This window comes from Chiloscyllium plagiosum, chromosome 8, assembly GCF_004010195.1.
Source record: "Chiloscyllium plagiosum isolate BGI_BamShark_2017 chromosome 8, ASM401019v2, whole genome shotgun sequence".
Taxonomy (NCBI): Eukaryota; Metazoa; Chordata; class Chondrichthyes; order Orectolobiformes; family Hemiscylliidae; genus Chiloscyllium; species Chiloscyllium plagiosum.
Window position 1 is genome coordinate 100,239,834 of NC_057717.1, and position 13,339 is coordinate 100,253,172.

A 13,339-nucleotide genomic window follows, 5' to 3' on the forward strand; every position below is an offset into this window, starting at 1 on the left:
GGTCTTTACGGAACGCTGATAGGGGAGGGGAGGGAAATATATCCCTGGTGGTGGGGTCCGTTTGGAGGTGGCGGAAATGACGGCAGATGATACGCTGTACATGGAGATTGGTGGGGTGGTAGGTGAGGCCCAGTGGGGTTCTGTCCTGGTGGCGGTTGGAGGGGCGGGGCTCAAGGGCGGAGTTTAGTAGGGACTGCTCTGACAACAGAATGATGCCCCTCAAGCTATAATGTAATCAATGATTTCCTTTCAATGAGGAAAGATGACTCTAGTCCTTATGGACTATGGTTAATTACTTAGTACCAGCCTTCATTCCAGAGACCGTCAAGAGCATGACTTGAAAAGATGACTGTCTACTTAAATCCTAATCTAACAACACAGCCACAATGGAATGAGGATGCGTAATTTAGACTGATACTTAAGTCACTATACTGGCACAGTAGTAACCTGTCAGAGGTTAAATGGACTCTCTTTTGGATCCACTACATAATTTGAAGAGAAGCAGATATTCTCCTCCGTGATTTGGCCAGAGCCATCTCTAAGGTGGTGCATAGTTTGGGGGCAAATCACATTGTGTAGGACCCATCTCCCCCATGGTTCTTCACCTTAGCTTCAAGTTCCTCTCAATTGTCTTAGCACAGAGTGGTTGCCCCAATTCGTCCTAACTTAGGAACTGTTCTGGTACTGGCCAACATTGCTCCCATAATTAAAACCTTCAAACCAAACAAGAAACCTGCTCACTCAACCCTTGCTGTATGTAGATTGCAGTTAGTGTAAAACACATGACAGTAAACTCATTCCAAAGTCTAAGTGTGCAAAGTGCATCAATATGTTTTAATGCGCTGAGGAGATTCACTAGTATGGATAATTTGCATTTCTTACCCAAAAGTCTTACCACATCCAACACTTACTGTGGCTATCAACAGTTGGCTCCAGATCATCAATGTACTCTCTCTTTTTCTGTAGCTCTGTGTGGGCTTCATGAAGCTTCTCTCTGTAGTAACATGAAATGACTCAATATGGGCTTGCATCACCTTTCTGCACAAGTTAGGCACATAATGAAAGGTGGAAGAAATCATCAAACTGAGCATTAAAGAGACAATTTTAATAATGTATGCAAGCAGAGGAAAAAGGCCCCAATTTCAGAACTACTTGAGGCAGCTTCAACCGGCCATTTCATTGTTGCCCCAGAGGTGATCATCTTATTTCAAAGAGGACAAGTAGACAATAGGGGAAAATTCTAAAACAACACAAATTGCTGGAAAAGCTCAACAGATCTGGTAGCATCCGTGGAGAGAAATCAGAGTTAACACTGAGTGACCCTCCCTCAGAACTCGACCCAAAACCTTGAGTTCTGAGGAAGGGTCACTTGACCTGAAACGTTAACTGATTTCTCTCCACAGATGCTGCCAGGTTTGAGCAGGTTTTTTGAGCTTTTCCAGCAATTTTTCTTTTTGTTTCTGATTTATAGCATCTGCAGTTCTTTTGATTTCTGTTTAGGGGGAGATTCTTAGGGGGAAGTTTGCCTTAGACTGTTTAAGGACTCACTATTAATCAGCATCACCTGGTGTGAAGAGCAGCCAAGAACCATTGGCGAAGCAGAATAAAGTCTCCCGGATTGTGTTAAATATTAGCACCGATGTTAATGGACAAAATCATCAGTCTAAACAACATAATCACTTTATGATTATCTACACTACACTACTTCAGTCTGGGGAGATGAGAGGAGGTCTAAACTGTACTTGCATTGCACATCACTGTCAGGGGTGTTTGGTTGTTAAAGTCCATTGAGACAAAGGCAAATCAAACTTACGTCAATGCAGAGATAATAAAGCTTCTCTGCCTTCCAAATACGCAATACGACGGAGGCTTTGCAGTTATAAACTGCACTACAATACTAACAAAGGTTTACAAAACAGTTCCTAAATGGCAGGGCAAGATTTAAGAGCACATCAAAAATAATATGTATTTGTTTTTAAGGAACATCGATTTTTTTACGGTTTCAACTGGATGACTGCAGACATTTTGGGGAAACTATCATTTTCTAAATTCATCTGTGAGGGCAAACTTGTGATGAAGACTCTTTTTTTACTTACAAGTGTTCATCCAGCTTCCGTTTCAGAAGATTAGACTACAAGGAGAAAACAAAAAGAAGGAGATACAGTTGAGTATATTCCAGAGAAAAACATACAATTGCCTCCTCTTCAATGATCCACTGAAATAATTCTCACTTCTACATGAATTATTCACATGGGGAGAGAAATGAAAGCATAGTTAAGTACAAAATCAGAAAAATAGTTGATCATCTATATGGACTCCTTGTCCGAAAGCACAACTCTTTCACTTGCCCATCAAGTTATAGTATCCCTTTTAACAATGGTTTAAATCTGAGTTCAGTACTTATTCAAATACCACTATCCAATCAGACCGCTGATACAGCTAGTTTGCAGTTTCTGGAAAATCTATAACACAATAACGGACAGATAAAATAGTTACCCTACAATCGCTCTTCAACTTCACAACCTCCACTCTGTTGTCAATAAGGGTTTTTTTTTTAACCTCTCCTCTAATTCATTCACAAAACTCTGGAACTTCTTACTTCCCTCAGCCTTGGCCATTCTTGTATAGATACTTTGTACAAAGTCTTGTACAAAACTTACAATACAAATTTAATCTCTCAGTACCACTATTTCTTCTCTTCTCTTTGCACACAAACGTTTGACATCCTGTGCTACAGGGCCTTGGATTTTCACCTTGGTTTTCAAATTCAACAGATGTGGAAAAACACATCATTGACTGAACAGTGGTTATGGAGATACCTAAAGTGGTAAGGAGGATTCAAAAGTCACTTAATGCTTTGTTAAGCTGTACCTATGTACTGATATCTTAAGGCCTCAAAAGGCAGCATTCACATCAGAAGAGGAGACAAAGACCTAAAACGAAAGAAAAATGATCCATAATATTGGAAAGGTAGCTTCAACACAACAAATGCTTAGATTTTCAGGAAATATCATTAAAGCCTCAAAGTGGATTTGAAATCTCTGGTTGTGGGGGTAAAGGGAACATTACTTGCTGCTAGATGCAAGTCAACATTTAGGACAAATGATAATGTTATCTTCACATTATGCCTGGAGTACACCCCTTATATAGAGTGTTAGTCAGGCATTTGTCAGAAGTGTGGGCAAATTAAATTTTTGTTATTCTAAAGAAAACTAGTAATCTTATAAAAACAGAAACGGTTTTCCTTCAGATTTCCAGCATCTGCCTTTTGGTTAAAACCATTCAAATTCAGTTCATTACATTCAAAGTATTATTCTACTCAAAGTAGACTTGCACTCAAACTGCGGCCTTTGTAAGCAAAAATGGGATCTCTTGGAAGATTTGCAGATTTCTGCATGCTGTGAATTATTATGTTTTTTTTTAAATCAGCTGTGGTTTAACAATTAATCATTTTCTGGAATTTAAACACTGTTTAGGCGTGAGCAACAGATAGTCTTTGCAGATGTTTGCTGCTGCTATACAAAACCTGAGTTAGACCACACCTACAGTGCTACGAGCAGATCTGGACATTACATCTTAGGAAGGGTGTTGTGGCCCTGGAGGGAGTTCAATGCAGGTTTACAAGGATGATACCTGGACTTCAGGGGTTAAGTTACGAGGAGTGGTTAGACAAATTAGGTCTTTATTGTCTAGCATTTAGAAGGCTAATGGGTGATCCAATCGAGGTCTAGTTGATATTAATAGGGAAACACAGGGTAGATTAGGATAAACTATTTCCACTGACTGAAGATTCTAGAACCAGGGAATATTGTCCAAAATTGGGCTGGGCATTCATGAAGATATTAGAAAGCATTTCTACATGCAAAGAGTATGGAGGTTTGTTAATTTGATGTTAAATTTAAATCTGAGATAGACAAACTTTTGTTCTGCAAGAGATATGGGCTCAAGGCAGGTATATGGAGTTAGGCCACAGATCAGACATGACCTTATTGAATAGCAGAGCAGACTCGGGAATTGCATGGCCTATTCCTGTTCCTATTAGGAAATTCTCGGAAGTCTGTCAATATTAACATGAACCTGTCCTTATCTACACATATAAGTACAAGCACACATACATACACATAAAACCTAGAAGATTAATGCTGTACTTTGCCAAGGATGCAGTCCACTGAAATGTAGCTGGCACAAAACAGCCAAAACTCCAATAGCTCATGAAGGCACTTTCTGAAGTTTGAGATAGTTAGAACTGCAGATGTTGGAGATCAGAGTGGATAAAGGTGGAGCTGGATAAAGAACAGCAAGTCAAATAGCATCAGAGGAGGACGACAGTCGACGTTTCAAGGTGGAACGTTTCATCAGTCCTGATGAAATGTTGTGACTTGAAACGTCAATTCCCCTCCTTCTCTGATGCTGCTTGACATGCTGTGCTTTATCCAGATCCACTCTTTATCCACTATCACCTATTCAAGGGCCATTATGGATGGGTAATAAATACTCCATTGGACAGCAGTTCTATATTCTTTCACATCAGTTAAAATAAGAAAAGTTACACGATTGAAATCAAGGACTATGCTCAGCTTTTCCAGATTACAAAAGTGGCTGCTTTTCAATTTGGCTATAAACTGCTCTGGAATGTCCTCATGTGGAGATAGGCAGTACCCAGATTCAAGTTTTTGGTAGCAGGTGTCGACCTTATCTGATTTGACTTATCGGTACAAGCAAAGGAAATCTTAAGTCCATTCACAGGAATTGAAATTCCTGCCACAAAAGGAATTTCCACATCAAAATATCACTGCCTATACAGCACTTTCTGAATATGGATGTAGGTTTGCTCGCTGAGCTGGAAGGTTCACTTCCAGACATTTCATCACCCTACTAGGTAACATCTTCAATGGACCTCTGGGCAAAGTACTGCGATAATTCCTGCTTTCTATTTATATGTTTGGGTTTCTTTGGGTTGGTGATGTCATTTCCTCTGGTGACAGCATTTCCTGTTCGTTTTCTCAGGGGGTGGTAGATGGGGTCTAATGTGAGACATGCACAATAATTCCTGGAAGCATGACATTCCAACCAGGACTCTATCAACAAACACATCAAGTTAGACCCAATCTATCACCCCCTGAGAAAAAAAACAGGAAATGACATCACCAATCCAAAGAAACCCAAACATATAAATAGAAAGTAGGAATTATCAGCAGTGCTTCACCTGGAGGCCCACTGAAGATGTTACTTAGTACGATGATGAAACATTTGGATATGAACCTTCCAGCTCAGCAAACAAACCTTTGTCCAGAACCTCAACCTGAACTACAAATCTTCTCAAAACTTGCTACTTTCTGAACATGCAATTGTGACCTCCTATTCCCCCATAAATCCATTCCTAACTCTATGTAATCCACTTTATAGCCAATTGTTTTACTTCGTATTATTCAGCTCGACATTTTGGATCATTTTTCGAAACTCCAAAACTTTGTTCTAAGCCTGGATACCAATTTTAACAAATTCTAAATTTGATATAGCTGTAATCCTCTCTCCCAGCTCGGTCCTTCTGTAATCCGTTGAAGGTTCTCTGCTCTATGGGAATGAAGCCCTGAATTTGAAGAACATACTTTGTTATATATCCTTATTGGTGTAAAGTCCATGACAATCCAGCAAGTTCAGAAATCCTAAACAAATACAAAGCATGCCAAACCTTTGATGGAGACTTTACTTAACGTGAAGGACTAGTGAAAGAGCTAGGTGATGATTTTACAACCATAATAACCAGGAATGAATATTGTCTACAGCATTTAACCCTTTGAAAAGTTTCAGATATCACACACCTGTACTGAGAAAATTATTCTCCATAAACTTTTAATTGGGAGCATTGTTGAGAGTTAAGTAAAAAGTCCTTGGAATTGATCATTCTATAATTCTATACAAACAGCTTAGTTCTGTGGCATGACCTTATATCCAGTTACTGATAATTGGGACATGGGAATGTACAATAAAGGGAAAATTTACTGTGGGCCACTGGCCAATGCTAGTAACATCAAGCCTGTGATGTAAAAATCCATAGATTGCAGCAGCAGGTAGTGGTGGTGGTGTAACGTTCATTGTTTTAAGCTCCTACTAAAGGATCGGTCAAGAATCAGAAAGACAACATACAGGGTGGACAATGAGGTATGTGAAACAAATTTCTAACATTACCCAAACAAATACAGGAGCTCAAGGAATATCAGTTTTATAATCTGTTAACGTTGTCAAGTCATCTTCAGCAAGAAAGAAATTGAGCTCTGCATTCATCTTAGTAGGAAAATAACCTTCAGTCTTCAAAGGGTTAAAACCATGCCCAAACCATAAATCAAGGGAAAAAGAATTAGCACTTTAAATGTGAACATTGAACCTTGGAAGATTTCAAAATTAAATGGTGATTCAGCATCAGCAAGCAAAAAATTTGCTCGGTGTTTAAATAGTGCATCAGGCCAAACAGTCCATACAATTTTTCCAGTGATTTGTGTTTTTGATGTACACTAATTCTGGATGAATGTCTAATGCTGATATACTTACAATGGCCTATTGCAGATGATAACACAAAAGGGAAAAGAAAGAAATACATTAGACATATACAAACTAAAGATATTCCACATTAATCAGTGCCACATTGTACCCGTTACCCTCTCATTAACAAAGATATGTGTTTGAAACTTTTGACTTGGCTGCCCAGTGAATGCAAGAACTGAAATTGATCTGTATGAAAATTACACATTTTGGTCTTCAATCTTAGATTTCTCTCTCCCTTTGACTCCATGAATGATTCAGATTCCTTTCAAATTAATCCTTCTTCTCTATCACTGTAATCTCCTCCGGCCCATAACGCTCCTGACCTACTGAACATATCTGATTTCAATTACTCCACCACCAGTGGCCTAGCCTTTAGCTGTCAGGGGCCTCAGCTTTGGAATTCCAATTTTCAATTTTATCTCCCGCCTCTATTATTTTCAGCAAGTTTTCAGCTACTATCCGAGGAGCAGGAAAATTGATGTTTCGGGCAAAAGCCCTTCATCATGGTGAAGGGCTTTTGCCCGAAATGTTGATTTTCCTGCTCCTCGGATGCTGCCTGACCTGCTGTGCTTTTCCAGCATCACTCTAATCTTGACTCTGATCTCCAGCATCTGTAGTCCTCACTTTCGCCTTTCAGCTACTATCAACTAATGTATTCGGTTGTCAAATTTTGCTTCATAACTATGAAGCTTCTTGGGAGATTTTATTAGGTTAAATGTGCTGTGTTAGTATGTGCTTTTGTTTGTTACAAAAGATTTTTATGTGTAGAATGGAGGAAGATAATATTTCAAAGCGCATATTTTCTTCTTTATATTTGTACAAACATCACCAGCAAACTTCTCCAACAACATGCTCCAGCTGCAATCATAGAAGGGAAAATCTGACTGGCTTCAGCATCTTGGCTTTATTTCAAATCCCATCTAGCTCCACAGGCAAAATTAATGCTAATGATGTGGGCCCTTGAAAAGCAGATCAGGCTAAACTTCACTACAGACATGACACAAACAGGAGGATGGGATTGGACGCGGGGGATGGAACAAGCGACAGCAAGACAGACATACACAGATGAAGGGCAGGGCACTGCGTTAAGAGATTTCAGGCTTCACCCGACACTGTTTGCCTCCCATATTTCAAAAGCACAAAGTATGCTCATTTTCTTCATTAAAAGGTCACCTGATCCATTTTGTTCTTTCCTGAAGACTAGGTTAGATAATTATCCAGCATTTGTACTCACATCTTCAGCCTTGCTTCCCTGCTCCTGTAAAGCCCTTTGGAGTTGTTCCACTTGTGACCGTAACTCAGTGATCTGTTGTTGATTCAACCTAGAGCACATTGGTTACAAGGGTTAAAAATGCACTCTTTAGCAAGTTGCCCAAAATGTTTGTGTTGACGGCCCTTGCTTTTGAGAAAAATAATTTCAAAATTCCATTCCTAAAAATGCCAAAAATCTGAGTGATCAGCAGAGGGGAGTTTTGCTTCAGAAGGTAAGAGTGAGACTAAGGACAACAAGACTATCAAACCTGCATCTGTACTAATTGCATGTATACTGAAGTGTCAAGGACCTCGAGGGATTTAATGTGTCTCAAGTGATGATACCAACAAATCTTGCTGATCACGGTGGCTCAGTGGTTAGCACTGCTGCCTCACAGCACCAGGGTCCAAGGTTCAGTTCCAGCCTCAGGTGACCGTCTGTGTGAAGTTTGCACATTCTCCCCATGTCTGCGTGGGTTTTCTCCGGGTGCTCCGGTTTCCCCCCGCCCCACAGTCCAAAGATGTGCAGGTCAGGTGAATTGGCCGTGCTAAATTGCCCATAGAGTTAGGTGCATTAGTCAGAGGGAAATAGGTCTGGGTGGGTTACTCTTCAGAGGGTCGGTGTGGACTGGTTGGACCGAAGGGCCTGTTTCCACACTGTCGGGAATCTAATCTAATCTTCAATGCAAGGATAGCCCATTCCAAACCTCCAGCTTCACAAAGTTCAAACAGGGCAAACAAGTAAAGAAGAAACAAGACAACGGAGCTGCCAGAGTTTTGGGATTGCACGACAAAAGGCTGAGGGGTTATACCCTGGTGCCTAATTTAGATTCGTGAGTCTCTGATGTTGGAAGGGTAAGTTGTAATGCAGCATTAAGAAATACTTAAAAGAGAGAGCCAGATGATACATCATCTGTACACAGCAGCTTCTTACATTCTCTTATCTTTCACATGCCCCTCAAAACAAAGACGATTCAACTGTAACAAGGAATTGCCATTTAGTCAAATTATTTGTGTTCGACATTCAGATTAAGCCTGGATCATGCTGAACTTCCGTAGGGCAAAATCATTCACATGGACACGTACATTTATATTTGATACTTAAACAGGTGTGTGTATATATGTGCACACTACTAATTACTCCAGTGGGATTTTCAGATTTCCACAGAGATCTCTTTGTGCAATGACATTCAGTTTTCTTGGGGATACTGAGGAAATGTGGAGTTTATTTGCTGCAACACAAAATCCTGCAAACCACAGGGCTCAATTCTCCACAGCATGAAACAACACTATTCAAATACGTGCTTGCATAACTCTTGCAAAGACACACTAACAGGGACGTTACTGTCTTATGGCTGTAACTCCTCCACCCAACCCATCAACGTTTTCCTATTCGCTACTAACCGGTTTTCATTCTCCAGCTTGTGTTTGCTCCTGTTGGCATCATCTAGCATACTCTGGAACTCTGTTAACCGGTTGTTGTACGTCTCCTCTTGTTGTACACGTAGCAGCTTATTCTCACTTTGCAGCTGTATGATCTTTTCCCTGAAAGCATTACAGGCCACACATCGTTATCGACAAGCTAAGTACTCAGGTGACTCTTCTGGAAATTAAGAGCCCAACAGTTTGAGTTCTTTTAAAAAGAACAAACGTGTATTTATATCACAGCCTTCACGTCATCAAGTTGGCCTACTGTGCTTTGTAACTGCAGGTTGGAATCGCCTACGGGGAGTGGGTATGCATCACAGAGGAGCCAAGCGAAGAGTAGGGGGATTAGAAGAGGTCTCTCAGTTGGCAACCCCTGCACCATGTTCATGTGCTCAATCAGGCACTGATGCTTATGATTGAGCCTCCCCACCCACAGCTGACAAGCAGCTGCACTCACTGTGCATCCAGAATGCCACGTCAGCGAGCTCTTTTGCAGATGGGTTAATCACAGCAGCAGTGGGCTGAGGCCTTAAAGTGGTCCTTAATTTGTAACTGAAGGGTGTCCACTGGCAGCAGGACAGGAAGATTAACTATGGCTTGCCCGTAACTTAGTTCCAGTGGAGATGGAAAAGTGATAGAAATTGACTAAGTCATCACCCCGCCTAATTAAGTGGCCTTCTTGCCTCCTGCTTTGCTGCTTCCAGGGGTACAAGACTCCACCCAGAGGATCTGACAGTGTAAACGGATTTCATTTGACCCATCATGCCTGTACTAGCTCTTCAAAAGATATGTGCAAATAATCCTACTCCTTGTTATTTTGCTTGCAAAATTCTGATCCCAGTGCACCATTTGGGAATTGTGCTTCTATAGCACCTTGTCATTGCCTTCCAACAAGTAAAGTGCTTTATTTTTCCTCACTCTTATATAATACTCACTGTTTCTCAGCACAGTCATCCCTGTACAGAGGACCCCACAAAATGTAAATAAATAAATCGTTTCAGCGATATCGATAAATGCCAAGATGGGGGTGTGAGGTGAGGAATACCCTCTCACTTCCAACAGCATCAGGTTAGCCTGCAAAATATTTCTGAGGTGTTATCATTTGCAGTGGAAGGTCCATTTTGTGACCTCTGGGGGTTGGGTCAATCAGGAAAATAAGAAGGCAGAGGAAAGGAAAGCCAAACCACATTTGCAGAGTACAGACTAAACTGTGACTGAAACCAGGTCTTGAAACCAGTGATGAGTTGTGCTCCTGCAACAGCTAATGTTAACTGCTGAATCACTTATGCAACTTACTAAAAAAACAACATACAAACTAATTTTGTTTTCCATACAAAATCACATCATTGCTATTTTGTCCTGAATCAAAAAGTGAAAATAGATTTGCACTTCTGCAACTTCAGATTTTTAAAACTATGTTTGCATTTGAGTGAAAGCTAGTTGCATATAGCAATTTCTATTTAAAACTCAATTATGTTCACTGACCACATCAAAGGCATTAATTTCTCATGGCATACACCACACCAGATACTATTACTGCATTTCGCACTCAGTACTGTACCACAGTTAAGTGAGCATATTTTATAAAAATCAAAAGAACTGCAGATGCTAATCTGAGGAAGGGTCACCGGTCCCAAAACATCAACTCTGATTACTCTTCACAGATGCTGCCAGACCTGCTGAGGTTTTGAGAATATTTCATGTCAGTTTGGGTAACAAAGTGTATTTCAAGGTATTTGATGGATGTGTTGCTCTTTACGATCCATCTCCAGTACCTCAGTAAAGAAGTAGAGAAGAGCATGCAACATCAGATCATTGAAATGATCAACTAGAGGAAGTTCAAACAAGTCTAGCAGAATACACTGGAATAAAAGCAAAATGCTATGGACGCCGGAGATCTGAAATAAAAACAGGAAGGCGAAGCTTTGGAACTTCTTTTTCTCTTAAAAGGAAGTGCCACATTGGACTCGAAAGGTAAACTCTTTTTTCCCTTTCTGCAGCATGTCATGTCAGACCAGTTGAGTTTTTTTTAGCACTTCCTCCTTTTATTTCAGAATACACTGGAAATTTGTTTCAAGTGAACACATGTGCAGAGGTAACCTCTTTACTTGGAGTGTGAGGTAATGTTCTTTGTAAAATTTTAATGTGTGTTGCAGCTCATTCAATGCAGTGGTATCTTCACAATCTAAGGCCTGTGCATGGCCTTTCACACTGCCGTGTAAGTGTGTTGCTAACTGGCTACACTGGCGTGAGGTCCACTGCACCATTCACAACAGCATATTGCCAAATGGTGAAATTGACATTGACATGGGTGCTAAATATTAAATAAACCAGTAGAGATGTGAACACCGCCATAAGAAACTGTGCACAGACAAGGATGGGTTATAGAGGTAGCAAACACAGACTTACTGTAAACAAAAACAGAAATTGCTGGAAACTCTCAGCAAATATGAAGAAGGATCACTGAACCCGAAACAGTAACTCTGCTTTCCCTCTTCAAGTGCTGCCAGACCTGCTGAGTCTTTTTTCCAGCAATTTCTGTTTTCTTATCTGATTTCCAGTATCCACAATTTTTTTTTTGTTACGGACTTACTGGAGCTCTGCAGGCACCATCTCAGCTGCAAGGTTCCCTACTGACAGATCTTGATCAAGGGCTGTATCTGAACCTAAACAAAAACACACAGATCAAAGAAGTTATATGCAATGCACAAATATCATAGCCTTAGGTATAGATATTTCCTCACATTACAGTGTATAGGACCAGTGATATCAAAAATCACATTACTGTATTGCTACATAGTGCTCTTGGCTGTTTAAATACGGTCAAACTTTCCGAAAGCAAGGGCAATCTATACGATGTGTGTTTTAATTGAGTCTTTGGTTTGAGAAGCAACAATGACTGTAAAGATTATAGGAAACAGAAAGTAGGAACAGTAGTGTGAACAGAAAGGAATAATTTTTTGAAACTAAAGTAGTAAATGCACAAGGCACAAGGGAAATAAAAGGTTTCATTGATACCAAAGTAAAGTAATTACCAGAAAACACAATTTTGGAGAGATAATATGTTCTGATGAGTACACATTTAATAGGAAACATTTACCTCACTTTAGAGGAAATTTAGATTAGATTACTTACAATGTGGAAACAGGCCCTTCGGACCATCAAGTCCACACCGCCCCGCCGAAGTGCAACCCACCCATATCCCAACATTTACCCCTTACCTAACACTACGGGCAATTTAGCATGGCCAATTCACCTGACCTGCACATCTTTGGACTGTGGGAGGAAATCGGAGCACCCGGAGGAAACCCACGCAGACACGGGGAGAACGTGCAAACTCCACACAGTCAGTCGCCTGAGTCGGGAATTGAACCCGGGTCTCTAGCGCTGTGAGGCAGCTGTGCTAACCACTGTGCCACCGTGTCGCCCGTTGGACTATAGGAAACAGCATGAAATAAAATGAATGAAGGTCTAAGATTCCTGAGGAAAAAGGTGGCTTTTCTGGTTTGCACTTGACGTTCCATTCTTACTGAGTGCGGCTGGTTGCTCTTTTTTTTAAAATGGACTATGCTTCTAATCCAATGAGATTGTACACTATACAACACAATAACAGGCTATTTGGCATACCCCAAGCCTGCGCCAATTCCTAATCCTTATTGTCTTTACGTGGGTCCTATCCAACTATTTGTCTCCGTATGTGTGATACACAAGAAATACCTTAAATGCTGCTAGCATGCCTGCCTCCACCACCTTCACTGGCAGTGTATTCCAGACAACCACCACTCTCTGTGTGAAACATTTTTCCCACACTTCTCCCATAAACGTTCCCCCCCTCAACCTGGACCTGTGCCCTCTTTTGGCTGACTTTTCCATCTTGGGAAAAAGCTTCTGACTATCCACCCTATCTATGCCTCTCATAATTTTGTAGGCATCCATTATGTTGCCCCTCACTCTCCACCTTTCCAGTGAAAACAATCCTTTCCTCATAACTAAAACCCTTCACACCAGGCAACATCCCGGTAAACTTTCCCTGCATCCTCTCCAAAGCATCCACATCCTTCTGGTAGTGTGGTGACCAGAACTGCATGCAATATTCCAAATGTGGCCTAATTAAAGT

At 40.7% G+C, this 13,339-nt stretch overlaps 1 protein-coding gene across 1 annotated transcript in view; it reads right to left on the minus strand.

Annotated features, from left to right (window-relative positions):
* The window catches only part of hook2 (hook microtubule-tethering protein 2), a 35,146-nt gene that overhangs the window by 8,355 nt on the left and 13,452 nt on the right, over positions 1 to 13,339 (minus strand). The window contains exons 6-11 of the mRNA XM_043695121.1: positions 11,816 to 11,888; positions 9,199 to 9,339; positions 7,778 to 7,865; positions 6,550 to 6,555; positions 2,097 to 2,131; positions 912 to 994 (exon numbers count right to left, since the gene is read on the minus strand). Coding sequence (XP_043551056.1) covers positions 912 to 994; positions 2,097 to 2,131; positions 6,550 to 6,555; positions 7,778 to 7,865; positions 9,199 to 9,339; positions 11,816 to 11,888 — 426 coding nt within the window. The remainder of the gene's footprint in view (positions 1 to 911; positions 995 to 2,096; positions 2,132 to 6,549; positions 6,556 to 7,777; positions 7,866 to 9,198; positions 9,340 to 11,815; positions 11,889 to 13,339) is intronic.